Source organism: Mercenaria mercenaria, chromosome 18 (assembly GCF_021730395.1).
Source record: "Mercenaria mercenaria strain notata chromosome 18, MADL_Memer_1, whole genome shotgun sequence".
NCBI lineage: Eukaryota > Metazoa > Mollusca > Bivalvia > Venerida > Veneridae > Mercenaria > Mercenaria mercenaria.
Window position 1 is genome coordinate 43,294,335 of NC_069378.1, and position 18,275 is coordinate 43,312,609.

The 18,275-nt window shown below is 33.7% G+C and overlaps 1 protein-coding gene across 12 annotated transcripts in view; it reads left to right on the forward strand.

Annotated features, from left to right (window-relative positions):
• LOC123538762 (uncharacterized) overlaps positions 1–18,275 on the forward strand; it is a 197,351-nt gene that overhangs the window by 96,914 nt on the left and 82,162 nt on the right. For all 12 annotated transcript variants that reach the window (XM_053530361.1, XM_053530356.1, XM_053530360.1 and 9 more), the window contains one exon: positions 17,690–17,826. In XM_053530361.1, coding sequence (XP_053386336.1) covers positions 17,690–17,826 — 137 coding nt within the window. The remainder of the gene's footprint in view (positions 1–17,689; positions 17,827–18,275) is intronic.

An 18,275-nucleotide genomic window follows, 5' to 3' on the forward strand; every position in this document is an offset into this window, starting at 1 on the left:
CCCGACTTTGAATCTTTTTTTATTGATATACCTGTCATAAATCATAATAAATTTTTTTTATTAAGATGAATCATCGACTGACAAAAAATACTTGATTCGTTAAATTGGAAAGACGACCTATAAGAGCTTTTGCTATTGTGAAGCCGTCTTTGCGATCCATTTACACTAATATAAATGAGCCGGGCCATGAGAAAACCAACATAGTGGGTTTGCGACCAGCAAGGATCCAGACCAGCCTGCGCATCCGCGCAGTCTGGTCAGGATCCATGCTGTTCGCTTTCAAAGCCAATTACAATTAGAGAAACCGTTGGCGAACAGCATGGATCCTGACCAGACTGCGCGGATGCGCAGGCTGGTCTGGATCCTTGCTGGTCGCATACCCACTATGTTGGTTTTCTCATAGCACGGCTCAAATGTAGATGTAAAACATTTTAGCGACCTGAATTTAAACCTTTTCTGTCTGTTTGATGAAAGACTTATTGTTGAATGAAAAGCTACGCTTAAATTCGTTAAAATTTATGTATTTGTATAGATTAGATGAAAGCGACATTTTCATTTTCATTAAAGATTATGTAAGTGGGAAAGGTTTTAGTTGTTAATTTTTCTGTCTTGAAAAAATGGAGAGTGGTGTTGACATTGTGTTTTAAGTTACTTTTATTATATTTATGTCATTATGCTAAGAAGTCTAATAAAACTGTCAAAAAAAATTGAGAAAAAATAAAGGATATGATAATGTTACAGTATAAAGGAATAGCCATGACTGTTTTGCAAAGGGTACATAAATTGTGGTTGTAGAAATGGAAAGAAAAATTGTTGAATTGTTAACCACACCTATGTAAATAAACATGCACACCCATAGGATATCATAGCTAATTTATGATTACAGTCAAACCTGACTTTAAAAATCACCCAATGGTCTTTGTTGACAGGTGGTCTAACAGTCGTGTAAATCTTTACTATTTATGTTTAACGGGACGTTTAATATGCCCGAAAGGACATATTATGTTATGACGCCAGTGTCCATCTGTCTGTCCGTCCGTTAGCAATTTCGTGTCTCCTCTGTAACTCTTGAACTGCTTGAAGGATTTCAAAGAAACTTAAGAAAAATGTTCACCACATTGAAACAACATGAAGAGTGCATGTTTTCGATGGCTCACTTCAAGGTCAAGGTCACATTTGGGGGGTCAAAGGTCCTACCTTTGGGCGTATATTGCTCTGCATTGCAGTGCTCTTGTTTACTTCATAACAGTGGCATTAATTTAAGGGGTGGTCTTTAACTCAGATTTGACTGTATTTGGCCAGCCAGTCTGTTTAACTATATATTGACAATCATGTCAAAACTTTCAATTATTTATCTCATAATGCCAAAAATGGACTTATGGCATTGCGGAATTTGGTTTATGCAGTTTTGCTATTTCTTTAATAGCCGAAATACTGGTGAAAACTTAAGATTACTGCATCAGAATCTAGGGCCATGATTCCATGAGATATGCTTTCCACGGAGATAACATGTTTGACATGCAGACAGTTCCAATTAGAAATATTCTGAACATTTTTTCTGTATTGATTAATTCCTTCAGTATTTTCATTTTCTGTAAAATTCCTGTTGATTTCCCTCTTAATTTTCTGGGAAACTGAAATTCCAAAATTCTGACTCATTTCAAGTTTAAGATTTGACATATTGGAGTCCTGAGTACTTTAATAGAAAATTTTCAAAATATCTTCCAGATATCTGTGTGTGTATATAATCTAAGTTATTTTATAGTTGACACAATGGTGACTTTTTAATCCCCCGCCACATGTGTTGTGGGGTTATATGAATGGTTTCCGTCCGTCCGTCTGTCCGTAACACTTTCGTGTCCGCTCCATATCTCCTAAACCCCTTGAAGGATTTTCATGAAACTTGGGTCAAATGATCACCTCATCAAGAACCCATGAGTCAGCCTTGTCTGCTCAAGGTCAAGGTCACAACTCAAGGTCAAAGGTTGGAGCCAACCATTTTGTGTCCACTCTATATCTCCTAAACCTCTTTTGAAGGAATTTTATAAAACTTAGTTCATATGATCACCTTGTCAAGACGATTTGCAGAACCCATGAGTCAGCCATGCCAGTTCAAGGTCAAGGTCACAACTTAGGGTGAAAGGTTTGAGCCTTCCATTTTGTGTCCGCTCTATATCTCCTAAACCCCTTGAAGGAATTTTATAAAACTTGGGTCAAATGATCACCTCATCAACACAATGTGCAGAACCCATGAGTCAGCCATGCCGGCTCAAGGTCTAGGTCACAACTTAGGGTGAAAGGTTTGAGCCTTCCATTTTGTGTCCGCTCTATTTCTCCTAAACACCTTGAAGGATTTTCATCAAACTTGGGTCAAATGATCACCTCATCAAGGCAATGTGCAGAACTTATGAGTCAGCCATGCTGGCTCAAGGTCAAGGTCACAACTCAAGGTCAAAGGTTTGAGCCTTCCATTTTGTGTTTGCTCTGTATCTCCTAATTCCCTTGAAGGATTCATATGAAACTTGGGTCAAATGATCACCTCATCAAGGTGATGTGCAGAACTCATGAGTCAGCCATGCCGGTTCAAGGTCAAGGTCACAACTCAAGGTCAAAGGTTTTAGCCTTCCATTTTGTGTCCGCTCTATATCTCCTAAACCCCTTGAAGGAATTTTATAAAACTTGGGTCAAATGATCACCTCATCAAAACGATGTGCAGAACTTATGAGTCAGCCTTGCCAGCTCAAGGTCAAGGTCACAACAAAGGGTCAAAGGTTTGATCCTTCCATTTTGTGTCCACTGTGTATCTCCTAAACCCCTTGAAGGATTTTCATCAAACTTGGGTCAAATGATCACCTCATCAAGAACTCATGAGTCAGCCATGTCAACTCAAGGTCAAGGTCACAACTCAAGGTCAAAGGTTTGAGCTCTGTATCTCCTAAACCCCTTGAAGGATTTTCATGAAACTTGGGTCAAATGATCACCTCATCAAGATGTTGTGCAGAATTCATGAGTCAGCCATGTCAGTTCAAGGTCAAGGTCACAGCTAAAGGTCAAAGGTCTACCCTTTCACTATCCATAGCAGTGGTGGGGGATTTAGCTGTCTTTCAGACTGCCTTGTTATACTTATATGGGTGACATTTTTGAAAAGTTATTGTCTTAGGATTGTATAGTCTGTATTCAATTTATAGAAGACCAACTCCTTAGGCTGTTCGAATTTTTATAGTTAGTGATTTTAGTTACAGCATTGTGGATCAAACTCATGCCCTCTCGGTCTTTAGTTTGCTAAAATTTAATGATGTAAAAGTTATTTATTAAACAAACAAAAACCCCTATTCTTATTCAGTATTATACTGGGGAAAATGAAGTTTTTCAATGCCACCTGTAAAACTACATAAATCCTAGCCCAATTGAATATTATCAGGTTTTTTAATTAATAAACTATATTGATATTTTGATATATAAAATATACAGTCTAACCTGTACTAACGGTCACCTCCGATCAGCGGTCACCTCCGTTTAGCGGTCATTTTATGACGCCCCTGACGGATTTTCCTCTATTTTATCACTTTATTCAGCGGCCACCTCCCGTCCGCAGCCAGCGGCCACCAAAATTGCCTCCCGACCACCGTATTTGACCCCTTTCAGCGGCCATGTTTCTTCCAAAACAAATTATTTTTAGGCGATGATCGCCGACGATACCCGATTGTTTGAGAAACACGTGATTGCTAAGTCTCGCGTGACCACACGGACGCCAAAATGACATGAGCTTATCAATTAAAACTGATAACCAAAGGTGTGATCCCCTTTTTGTTCCGATCAAATGGTCAGTAATTATCGGCAATTAGCGTGTCACCTCGTGTCAATTTTGTTGTTCACAGTTTGATCTCGGTTAAAGATAATACTCGATACCTAATAAGAAGCATAATATTTGTGATTCTTTATATTTCTTTCATCAAAAGACTATTAAATTTATATGAAAATTATTGTGTTTGAAAGAAATATAAACCACTCGATCTTTTACGGAACATAACGGCGATATTACATTTTAGCGTAGACAGTAAGCACGGAGAGTAGTTTCCCTTACCAAAATGGCGAAAATTGTAAACAAACTTGTTTTGAAGTTAAAAAATTGTCTGTAACAATTTTTGTTGTTAAAAAAATCACACTGGATTTTTAGATTGCTTAGAAGACAATTCGTATTACGAAGGCAAATGCGCGTCAAGGTATCTTGGTAAAAAAATGATGGAAACTGAAAAAGAAATGGGCCTAAAGGCTAAACTGGTCGGAAGTCTGAAAAATACATATACTGGCTGCACCTCCGATCAGCGGTCACCTGGCTTCAGCGGCCAAATTGTCTGCTCCCCCAGGCTGGCTGCTTAAGACAGGTTAGACTGTAGAAGATATAAAAATTAGAATCATTTTGCTTAGAAAATAAAGCACTGGTATGCAGCTTTTTGATGGAGGACATTTTATGGTTTAATTCATTCTTTCTTTTTTGAGTCCTCTCCCTTTACAAAAAATAAACAAGTGTCTCATCGTTATCTGTCATGATGTATATAAACATGTATGGAGATTTTGTCACCCTGACACTTTTAGGTCAAGCAGTGACATTCAAGCTTCAGTTATGGACAAAAATCCTTGGTCAGTCCTCTGGACATTATTTTAGCCATGTGATGTATGGGTACATGTAGCTGCTGGTCTTCTTTATTAAAGGCAGCTGAAAGAATTTGGACAAGAAGATACTTGCGAGCTGCAGGGTTGGGGCCATATTGCTGTGGCATTCCAGTTAGCTTTGCCAGTCGAGGATGAAATTTATTAAAGTCATTTAACATATTTTTAGATCTATTTGAAAGAAAAGTGCTGTACGGTTGAAATATTCTTAAAAGTGTTTCAGTATTTAAATATCGTAAATTAACCTTCTATAGAAGGAATTGGCACTTCACAATCCAGCTAGCTTAAGGAAGGCCGTTGGTTCTGCCCATGTAGCCCGTGATGAAATAATACCCAGAACGGCACCTTGGGCTTTCCTTCGACCATCAAAAGCTGAAAATGTTACTCTGTGGCATGAATTGTGTTTGTATATAGTTAAACTAAACAGAATCAATTTGGCATTTTAATAAAAATATAATTTCGCTTTACATTGTGAACCATTGATTTATCGCCTACAATCTCCGGATCAAAAGTTCAATATAGGTGAGAATTATGTCAAGTGTATTTATATATGATAATAATGAAATTGCCTTATTTGGTGCGATATACAACACCATAAAGAAGTAAAATTAGTTTGTATACACCTTAGTTCGCTTTGAAACGCGGTAATATCTAACAAGTCCAATTACAGTGTTAAAAATCTTAACTTTTAAACTTTGGTCAGCATTTTATGACATTTTTCAGCTTTCGCACATTCTGCTTTAAGGGAAAAAATGGACATATTGAGTTAGATCCCAATTACAAAATTAATGTAATACTATATTTTATTGGTTTTTACAAAAATATTAATTACCTCCTTTGATATGAAAGCATTTAAACATTTTGATTTTAATATAGTTTCATGTTTTTAATACATTTCCAATTATACTCAAAAATCTGAACCAGAAAGTTCAATGGTAAGGGTTAGATATCCCAGAATCACAGCAATTTAAGCAACCACAGTCAGAGCCATATACCACAAAGTAGGGCTGCTACAAAAACTGCAGAAAGGTTGCATCAAAAATCCAACAGGGGTAACAGTGTTGTAGGAAGGGATAAAAAAAAAAACATGCATTGATGAAATTTTTCAATATAGAAATTTTTTAGCCATAGACTACAGACCCAAAAAAAAGCAACAAGTTTCAAGACTGTGTTACCTTGGAAATTGATTGATTTCTTATCTGTCATGCTAAGCATGCTTCGTTAATATAGTGCACAATTTTCCCTAGTAACCAGGCATATTTCAGCAATTTCAGAGCATATTAGCATTGAACCTAATACAATTTATTTTTTACTGAAAATATTTTTTACATTGAAATTCTGGGAGTTTTCAAATCATATTCCACCTCAGTTACCATTAACATTCTGCAGTATATTACGTAGAAGTTTGGATAACCAACACTGTATGGATAGGATCCACAATCCCATTAAAGGGAGGTAATCATAAGAGCAAATTTGAAAAATTATGTCCAGGCAGTTTTGCTTAATGTGTCAGTTATAACTTGTAAATTATAAAGTGTAAATAATCAAATTTAATAAACGTGCAACGAAAAGTTAATAAAAAAAAAGTACAATAAAAGGATAATCCAATATGATAAAAGAGAAATAATCAAATACATTAGAAAGGTAAAAAATCAGACACAATAACATATAAAATAAAAGGAAAGTTTCAGAGGAAAAATCAGGTATAATAAAAGGAAAATTAGCAGATAAAACAAAGGGAAACAATCCAATCCAATTAAAGGGAAATAATCAAACATTATAAATAAGAAGTAATCAAATACAATAAAAGGGAAAAAATCCGGTAAATGATTTTGTATTCAAGGCTCTTTTCAGAACAGTAACTGTTGTTGATTTAAACAAAGAAAATATTGGGCCTTTAAAATGTAAGCAGAATATTAAATTATGGATCAGGCAGTTATGAGAACAAAGGTTAACAGATGATGAAAAATTACTATTTTAGGTTTAAATATTCATTTATTAGTGACATTTTCCATTTATAGCTATCAAAAATTGGGTTACTCTGTTGCAGGTTAATTTCTTTTCTTTATTTATTAATTTACATGCTTTTTATAAATACCGTACTATTCCTAAATAAACACCCAAGGATGCTTCATTTTGTACGGATTTATTTCAGTCGTTATGTTTTTTAAATTTACTTTTTAAGGTGACTGTAACTTATGAATCAAACTTCTATTGAACAAATTTTCACTACCATACATGTACATTATACAACATAAATTTTTTATGTAACTGTAAGCAGCGAGTGCTAAACCAGTGAAACTTGTGGATTTGGAGCAACTATCCCCCTCAACTATAAACAATGTGGGTTCGAGCCTTACTGACTTCTTCATGCGAGGAGTTCCATTCATCTGGCTTACGGTAGGTCAGTGATTCTACCCAGGTGCCTGCCTGTGATGAAATAATGCACAGAATGGCACCTGGGATCTTCCTCCACCATCAAAGCATTATGACCTATGATTGTGCCAGTGCGACGTTTAAAAAAAAAAAAAAAAAAAAAAAAAAAAAAAAAAAAAAAAAAAAAAAAATAATTTTCCCATAATGGTTAAAAGGTGGGGTACTTACAAATTAGCTGAAATCCTAACCAAGATCGACTGTTATAAATGGTTATAAAAAACAGACATTTTAAAATAACGAGGAAACATTATTTAATACTGCAAAGTAGTAATATCATTTTCTAACAAAATACTGCAATTATTAAACTTACAGAAAATTTAAAAAAGCAAAAAGATAGTATTTGATTTAGCTGTTTGAACATTTAAAAAGCAGTTGTAAATATAAATCTGAAGTCTTAAAACAGGTGGACTTATGTAACTTTAATTTTACAGATCAACTGGTGTTTACTGACATGTGTACACTTGTAAGAAATCACATCATCTCTAAAAACGAGGGGGAAAAAACTTTAAAGGGAGATAATCATATATTTTTATTGTGATGTCGCAGGTACATAAAACTGGCATAAAATTGTCACTAAAAAACAACCAAGGGGCATAAAACAAAGGGTGGTCAGTCAGTAATGAAATCCCACAATATTGTGACATTTTGCGAACTAATATGAAGGTCATTGTCATACTCTTGACCCTCAGGCGTTGATCTGTTGTTGACAATCAGTAAAAACTTACGAATTAACCAATTGACTTTTTCATTTACCGTTTTAGTGTGTGACCATACATATTTATTGTGATAATTTGTTTATTGGGAGAGTTTTTGTGTTTTGCGAATGAATCATGGAGGATAGAAATGTACTTAAATTAAGGCTGTGTGTGTTTGAAATAGAAATGTGCTTAAAAGGATATTTTTAAATGTGAAATTAAAAGAGAATGCTTAAGTGACATTAGTATATATAATGATTTTATATGTCATTAAATGTCTTTTTAATAACAGAATGATAAAGTATAAAAAACATGAAAAAAAAAGGAAAAGTTAAAAGTTTTCTAACACAAAAAAAAAAAAATTAATTAATGCGTTAATTAACCTTTGACCTCTTAAGCTGAGTCATTTATGCTAATTACTTACATTAATAGAATTCAAAAGAGAAAAGATTTATATGAAAGTAAAATCAAAAGAATGAATGCGTAAGACTATATAGATAATGATAATATTAAATGTTCTAATTAGGATTAAGGTGCAAGATATAAATTTTGTGAACTGGGCGAAAAAATGATTTGATAGGTGGAATGATTTTTTATTTCTTATCTTAAGCACAAATAATTTTTTTTGCAAATTTGAACATTCTGTATTGGAAATAGATATTGTGCAAATAAGAACTAGAAAAAGCATGAATTGTAAAAATAGAGAAAAAACCGGGGACTTTTAAAATAGATGTGAATTTGATAATTGCGGACTTCAGTTACAAAATACCGTGATAACCGTGTACGTTGATCAATAGATGACTTTGATTCGGAAATTCAAAACCAGTGCAGGATTGAAATTTAAATTGTTGAAAATTGCTATTTTCGTGATTTTTTTGTGACAATACACAAAATGTACTTGTAAAAATTGTATGCAGGAAATCAGTCAAGTGACTCAAAGTATAATTAACAAAATGTCCTAAAGGTTATTAAAGATTTGTGTTTAGGATAAGCTGGCTTGCACAAGGGCGAAAAATTGCAAGTAAAGTGGATAAAGTCAAGGTTTTAGAATAAAGGTGTTGTGATATGAAGATTTAATGGAGAAGTTTTAATGTAGTTTCGAAATTTGTATTAAGGAAACTAAGTTTAGTTGTCTATTTTATGGATACCTTAGTTAATTAAGGAGGAAGTTAATAATTATAATTTTGATTTGTTCAGTTTATTGTTTCGTGAAATATAAATTACCCTAACATGTAATATATAACTTTATTTTGTGGTGATATTTTGCTATGGTATTTTTTTTTTCGGTATTAATGATTTAATTAGCAGGTATTGAAGATTATAATACAGGTGGTTTGAGTTCATAAGCTGTAAATTGATGATTGAAATCTAAAGATTTAAAAGATAAATTTGACAAGAAAATGTCTTAAAGCTAAAATGTAAAATGCATTTTGTGTTTTCTGCACTGGGCATTAATATATACAGTATATATGACAGCGTTGATAGATTGACAGCAAAATTCAATAATGCTATATGTGTTGTATATCCACTAGTTTATTGCCTTTAACATTTAGACACCTGTTGCAGCATATAGCATTTTTATATCAATAAAATATAACTGGATATTGTTTTATGAGGTTGCATGACTAATTTTCTATCATTTTTGTGATCATTTTCTAAGGAAATAACATTATTTAGGGCAAAATCATTATTTTTTACAGCAAAGATATTTATTTTAAGAAATATTCACAGTTGTCAGTGCATACTGAAGAGAGGCCTTTTTTACAATAGGCAAGAGTTGCCTATGCATACTGAAGAAGTGCCTTTGAAGTGCATTTTATAATTAAAAAATTTTTGGAAGTTGACACCTTAGAATGTCTATTAAACTGTTTAGAAGAAGTGCCCTATCTGGATTTGTTATATTTAATTGTGCAAGATGCGACCATTTTATTGTTGATAAACTTTGGTAACCTTGTCTGAGAAGAGATTGATTAATTGTCTAGTTAAAGGATATTGCAAATCCTTGCACCAGCCTGATAAATGAATGTTTTTTGATAAAAATCATGGAATAAAAGGCGGGAATGTGTGATACACTGTATGTTTGTGTGATTTTGAGGATTAATTACTTGACATGAAGTTGGATATTTCTTATTTAAACATGCATGGGAAGATATATAGATCAACTTTTACATTGGTGTTAAGCCAACCAACCTACACAAAGGGTAAGATTCATTTTTTTTTTAATGTATTTACATACAATGTATTTTCTGTGGGGCTTTTTAGGGAAGAAATGCAACATATGTTTGTTTCAGAAGCAGTGTTACATTGATTTGATGGTAACATGTGTTTCACATTCCAAGGCTTATATAAATCTGACGGATTAAAAGGTAAAGAAATATAACTTAAATTAATATGGGAAAATTGAATCACAGCAAGCAGAGACGAACATTGATTTAAAAATGATAAAACCATGCATGCAAATACTAGAGGCGTTGCATGTTCAGCTGTTTCAATGGAAACTAATAGCAGATTGTATCTGTATAAACCACAAACTATTGTGCAGTTCCTGGTCAGTTGAATATAATATACCAGTTTTGTTCAATAGGTGATATAAAACCTTAAAAGGGCTTTCAAGCAAGGCCATAAATACAATTACTTTGTCTTTGTCAGTTTTTTCTCTCAGTAGTTTATTTTGTTACAATAATAGAGGACCAATGACATGACCTTGCCTCCCCTGCGAGGAATTCAAGAAACAGTTCTTGAACAGTTCTTGAATCTAGTTCTAGAATAGTTCATGAACATTAAATGGCAGTTCTAGAACTTCCAAGTTCTAGAAATTTTTCTAGAACTAAACCTAGAACAAATTCTTGAACTCCTAGTTCTAGAATGACAATTTAATTTCTTGAACTATCCAAGAACTAGTTCAAGTATTAATTCTGCAATGATCTTGAACAGTTCAAGAACTTCTAGATATGATTACAGAAGTTCGATATAATTGAGTCCCTTCCTTTGACTATTCAAGAATAAATTCAAGAACAAATTCAAGAACTAATTTAAGAACCCTGTCGAAAATTTCATGAACTGATCTTGGCAGGGGCTACAAACAACATTTTTTTGAAACTACATAACTGTTATTAAGCAGACTGACCATCCTATGAAATCTGTCACTTATAGGTCAAAGTGATGTTCAGTTAGTGGCCAGAGACTGTGGTCAGTTTTTAGTCTCAGTCACTGTGAAATGACATTTTACACCCTCAACAAATGATATGAGTAAAACAGTAAACTAGAGTGGGATTTGGGGCTTAATAAGAAGTAAACAATAGCTGCATAAAATACAAAACATTAAGTTAAACAATGTATAATTTACTTTAATCTCAAGATTTAAATTCAGATCCTTCAGGGTCGTGAAAACTTGTGACATTTTAAAAGGATTTTATATTTTTTAAAATGAACAATTAATGACAACACCATAATTACTTATCTGATATTCATTAAACTCGTGTTCCTTTTAAACCATTACTTACTGTAGTTGATAAATATTTCCTGCTTATTTGCTGCACAAACGTCTCAAAAATTGCTGAATCACATGTGCAAAAAATTTCCCAGCATGCAACAAAATAATGGAAACTGATCATGTGACATTATGAATTTAATGTTCAAGAACAGTTCAAGAACTTATTCATTATTGTAAAAGGTAATCATTAAAACCTAAGTTTTTTGTATAATGAATGAACAGTTCAGAAACTCACAATTGGGTTCAAGGACTGGTACTGAACTAGAAAAAGTTTTTGAATTTTAGTACTTTTAATGAACCTGTGTTCAAAAACAATTTTGGTTCTAGACCAGCAGTAACTGTTCAAGAACTCTGGTAAAGTTCTATAAGTTCTTGAACTTTTGCAGTTTTTGAACCAATGTTCAAGAACCATCATTGTTCTAGAACCACAGTCTAAGAACTGTTTTGCTGGTTCAAGAACAGTTCTATAAGTTCTTCAGAAGTTCTTGAATGTTCAAGAACTTGATACTAGTTCTAGAACATTTTTTACAGGGGCTTATACCAGACAAGTTATTGCAAAAAAGAACAACAAATTCTTGTTAAAGTTTATAAAGATTCCTTACACTCATGATAAAATGACTTCAACTTTTCTCCTCCATTTATTTAATTATAACAACATTGGACTGGTGACCTGACCTTGCCTTACTCCTGACTTGGGGTATAACTGTAATATATCACTCACAAGATACATGTCAGTGTTATGGACATTCATTACCCTGCTTACCTCACAGTAAATAAGCCTGTCAAAATCTGTCAAATTTTGTTTCTAGCTTAATCAGTTACCAAGTTTCACACTCCATCATGTGAGATAATTAAATCCAAATGTGTATTAGCAAAAAACAACAAGTAATTGAGATTTTTATGAATGAGTAAGAAGCCAGCCACCAGTTAACCATATGGGTGACTCAGTTAAAGATGATTTGTAGAAGATGCTCCTATTCCAGAAGCTTCCCTATTCAGTCTACTTAGCATGCAGCAGTTTTGTAAGGAGGTAATTGAAAGAGCTTCCATTTGAAAGCCAGGGAAGTAAATTGTTAAATATATATGTGAAAACAGTGTTCTTTGAATTTTAATAATGAAGGAAAAGATGTAGAAGAAGAAGAAGATGATGATGATGATGATGATGATGATGATGATTCTAAAGCTATCGAAATAGTAATTCTTTGTGATGTATCGGGTGCACTGATTGCCCTAACTTCCAATGTTGGCTCATTTTATATGCCAGATTTTATCCAGATATGTGGGTATATCTACTATATCTAGGTGCAAAGTTTGCGACATGGATAAAGTTGTAGATGCTTGACCTGTATGATCATGTGATAGGTCACATTTCATACATTGGTAATTAATTAATGGATCAAAAATTTCTGATGCTATCATGGTGATATATGACATTTTTAGATTACTGTGAGATAGGGGTATTATTATTTACAGAATAGGGGTTTGAGCCAGTATATAAAGGGTGTGTAAAAAGTATTGATTTTGTAACTTTACTGAAATACTCCTGAAAAAATGCATTAAAGAGAAAAATTATAAGTAGATATTATTTGTGCCACTTTTCATTCTGTTGAACTAGACAGTCTGTCATTTTCCCAAATTTACATATTTTTGAGTTCTGTCCTAGTAGTAAGGCTTGTGTATAATGAGTTCTGTAAGAGGTGGAATATTCATAAAAATTTTGAAGAGGTTTGGTAGATTCTTCCCAGGGCACAGCATCTGTTCTGTTTTACATTTTGATTGATGACACTGAATCCAAAATCCTTTCTTCTCCATGTCAGATTCTTGTGGAGAAGTTTTTAGTTATTTCTGGAGAACAGGTTATTACTGGTTCAGTGCACTGGACAGTTTAACTGATGGCCATTACATAACTGAAATTCTCCAAAAGTTATAGTCTCTGCTTCAATTGCTTCATGTGGAGAAGTTGTAAGTTGCTTGTAGTAAATAAGTAAACTCTGCTTGTATATCTATAAACCATATTTACACAATGTGAACATGATATGGTGACTAATCACTAGAACCAACTAATGCATAGAAGCCTTTTCCAGTAATAATCATGAAATGTGCCAAAAAAATAAATCAGTTTTTCTTTTGACAACAATATTTCTCATTAGCTCTTTAAAGAAATCATTAACATTCAAAGGGATGGTGATTACAACTGCACATTGTATAATATTGCATTTTGATGGCCTTGCTGTTGTTATATATAGTTTACTTTGATGGTGAGCCAAAATCATGACTGTTTTACCCCATTTTTTATTGATGCTAACTTTTTCTAGTCATCAATCCAGTCATCTACTTCTTTTGATTTCTTTCAGTTTTTGCAAGTTTTTCTTTTCACATAATGCTCACACCGGTGTATAAAGAGCATTTTGCAACCCATTATTTCCTTATTTTATTACATTTTTAATGAAATTTTGGGTTTTGCTTTTTTTTCTTTTTTTTTCTCGCATAGTAGCGTTTTATTCCAATCCAAAACCAACATTTTTCGTGAGGGATGAATTTTGCTGCCTTAATTAATAGACAAAATTATGTGTAAACAAAAGCGAACCACTGACAATTTTCCATCTGTATCCCTTTTTGAAATTTACGAATCGACCCTCATGGCGGTATACATGATTATGTATAATGCATGCAAATTCAACAGTATGAGCATTGTCTTTAATGAATCCAAAGCCTAGGGGTATAATTAAGGGTATAGACATTGATTTCTGCGTTGATGTGATGTACTATGAGGACAAAAAATTATATGTGCCCATGAGCTAGTACACTGTCCACTTATCAAGAAACCCTTTGAAGAATAAACCATCTTGGATGTACATGTATAATATGAAAAGTATCCCAGGCCAAGCATGAAACAATGGAGGATGTGAACTATTGGAAGCAAATTTCTGTCTGAATAACTGCTTTACGATCTAAAAACTACTCGGATTTGGTGTAGCCTCCCTTTGGTTTATATTGTTTTATGAATCTATCAGATTCAATCAAACTTAAATCATATTCAGTCAGCTGTAATAAATCAGAAAGAATGATAGATACAAAACACTGGAATCTAATGTAATGAATTCAATGGCACAACAAATAATTATTATTGAATATTTTGACGGATATGTAAATTACACTACACGACAACGATTGAATTAATTTTTATTAAGCTGAATGGCCCTGAACTTTCTTTTTAAATGCAAATTACGTGTTCCATTCTGTAAACCTTATAAGATCTTAAATGAGCTGCGCCATGAGAAAACCAACATAGTGGCTTATGGGACCAGCATGGATCCAGACCAGCCTGCACATCCGTGCAGTCTGGTCAGGATCCATTCAGTTCGCTTTCAAAGCCTATTGTGATTAGAGAAACTGTTAGCGAACAGCATGGATCCTGACCAGACTGTGCGGATGCGCAGGCTGGTCTGGATCCATGCTGGTTGCAAAGCCACTATGTTGGTTTTCTCATGGCACGGCTCAAATGTATTTCGGTCTTAAATTCTTTTTTATTTAGACAGTATTTAATAAGCGGCTTCTGGTGTTGGATTTAAAATCTGTCATCATTGAATTTTGTTTATAGATTTTGGTGCTATCTTTAGTTTCTTAACAATCAATTAAGAATAATTACCGTAATTTTCTGTTTATAATCTGTTTAGCAAATAATGTTTATTTCGTTCTAAAAATAATTTAACGGAATGACACTGCAGAAATTGAATTATAACATACTGAATGAGTTTTTCACGCAGCTATGCACTGAATCGCGAGACTGACTTGACACTCTATCAATGTGCAGTGTGCTGGATTATTGGAAATCATTTCGCAACCATTTCTTTGCATAAAATTGTTTTCAGTCACCAGTCTTTAGGTGAAGACAGTATCGGGAGTCATTTATTCGATGAGTCAGTTCTATTCTAGGCATTTGGATGATGTGATATGACTGGTCCTTTGTGTTTCCGTCAAGTTTCATAATTTGGAAATGTTTTTAGATTAATTGCTACCTTTAATTGTGCAAGCGTCATGAATTTAAATTGGAACAGATTTGTGTCATTTGTAACATCTCACCAGATTGTTTAAGAAATTGTGAACATAGAAATCTGGTACCTGTATAATAATAAATGTTGGATACTTTGGTACTAAATTAATCTGTAAGTTTGTCATGTAAGTATTGTAAATCCAAGATATTCATTGGAGTAAGAATTCAAAATGTTGCGTAAATACTGTGAAATCATTTGATTTTGTGTGGATGAAATTTCTTGATATGGATTAAAAAAACGGCGATTTTGTGGGGCTATGAATTTATAGATTTCAGTTTTTACACATTTCAACCATGAAGTGCATGAAAATTAATCCCCAATCAAGGTTTCTGATTTCAGTTTTTGTCCTTGTACTAGGGCGGATTGCCTCATATTTTGCTCTGTATACAGTCAAACCTGTGTTCAAAGACCAAAGTTCAGGAACCAAATTGTGATGTTGTTTTTTTTTTTCAGATGACCTTTATTCTGAGGTTCAGAAAATGAAAAGTAGCTAGTGTTACCTATTAGCCGATTTTTAGTCCTTATTCATTGGTGGTTGTAACCTAATGATTGACAGTGACTGTATGTCAACAGAATTTGTCAGGAGCATTTGCTGCCAAATCAAATATTTTGGACATCTTTTCATGTTGGGCAGAAATGATCTCTACCCATGATATTTTAGGTAATTTAGAAAAACAAAAATCAAAAGAAATGTTTCACTGGTCTTTACTGACAACTATTTATCAAATGGGTGTAAAGTAAAATCTTATTCATGCAATTATATGTCTGTGTGCACAGACCGATAATGTCAAAAAGTGACGCATTTACAAGAAAATGCATGATCACCTATAGGTACACATCTAAACATGTAAAACGCGTCAGGGCAAATTTGCTTAAATGTTATCTTTCCTTGCAGAAATGTGCACAGTTATATTTTGTTTCGTTTTTTTTTCAGTGACATTGAGCAGACCTATAGAATAGATTTTCTGGCTAGATTCAGATATTATGTTATCATCATGCCATAATATTGTACTGGTTTCCCTAGATACAGAATTATTGTCATTGAAATTTATTTCATTATGAAAGTCTGTAGCTCTAGTAGTGACTGTTTCAAGTTTGAATTGTCTACTGCAGTTTAACAGGAAAAAATATTACCCTTGTATAAGCTGACTTGTCAGGTCAAGCTCTTCTCTGCTAAAGCAGATGAATTCCTTCCAGCAAGTTCACTATTTCCTAGGGTCCTGTGGTAATGCTTTCTAACCATGAAACCAGAGGTCTAGAGTTGGAACCCTGTATGTTGGTGCTTTACACCAATGACACCCTAAAGAACCAATAAGAGTGTATTGTTGCTTTATCCTCCGACATTGTCTGGAGAAGTCGCTCGTAACGTTCATCAAGGGGAGATAATAAATAAGTTAAAAAAAAAAAAAACCCACAGACTTATATAACTGTTTACCTGACATTCGAATGGTGTTAATTAGGTCAGTTTACAATAGTCCATGTGATAATGATTACCAGTAATACCTTTAAAATTTATTTATCATTGTATTGCCTATGGAAATTGAGAAGCATTTCAGACTGTTACAATCCGTCTACCTACTGAAGATAATGGTTTTTATTGATTTCAGAAATTTCATGCATATATTCCTCAATGAATACAATAGTCTCTGAAAATAAACCTGAAAAATTGATTTACACATCTTGCGAAGTAGTAATTTAAGCCTATATTTAAAATATGGGGAAAATATGACCATCATCTTCTACTGGAAAACAAGATTACTCCCTGTAAAACATTTGAGGGCAGTGTAGGCGATGGGTGCTCTATTTTGGGCTGATTTAAAAAAACTTCACGTACACCCCTTCCAAATTGACAAGCATGGTGGTAGTCCACAGCCTGACCCTGTACACTGATGAGTTGTTACACAGAAAGGGGCCATCTGAGAATCTCTGAAACCCCCTCCCAAACGGCCCAGTTGGATCGGAAAAATATACAAATTTGAAACACCCTAAATTCAAGTTACAAATAAGAGTTAAAACAGACAGAATGAAGAATAGCTGGCTAGTAAATCTTCATGTTTTATGTACATGTATTACAATGCCGTTATATGTATAACCAAACCTGTGTTAAATAGTTAGAATCTGGCTGCTTAATACAGGTTACTGCTGCAGGCAAGTTGAAATTAGAACATAATGTCAGTTTTGGAGGTAAGGTGACTGGCTGCCTAAGGCAAGTAGCCACTGAATAAAGGTGGCTACAATGACTGGACCAACTGTTTTATGAAATATGACTCCAAAATATCATGTAATTTTAAGAGTATAATGTTCTATTTTATTTCAAAAATTCAAAATTCTGTTTTTAGATGCATCCTCATCTGGTCGACGGCGTGATAGCTCTGACGACAGTTCCAAGGCATCCAGGGTTGGTGTTCGTAGAGTTTCGTCATCAAGGCTATCCAGAGAATCCAGGGAAGACAAATACAAGGGAGATCAACAAGAGGTATATAAAAATAGCTTGCAGTAGTTACCTCCCTTAAAGTAAATGCTGTAAAATCAGATGTTTTCACAAGGCTTAAAACTTGCTGTTTTAAATTCACAAGGTAGAATATTTGTGATGTACAGCAAACTTATGAGATAAGATTTTTTTAGATCAATGCCAACACTTTGGCAAGTGTTTATTTTTGCCAATACTGCCAGGGAACTTAGTGAAAATTACGCCTTTCGACAATTTCTGATTTTTCAGTAATGGCTGTTTGAGTAACTGTTAACTTTGTTGATATACTGTTTTATTTTGCTAATTAATTTGCCAGATACTGTAAGATTGGAGATATGCTTGCATGTGTTTGTAAGAAGTAATTTTCTAACTTGGGTAAAATTTGCACTAAAATCTTAGCAGTTATTTCACATTATAATGTTATTTTGCCAGTAGATGATTTCTGCTTGGAAGAA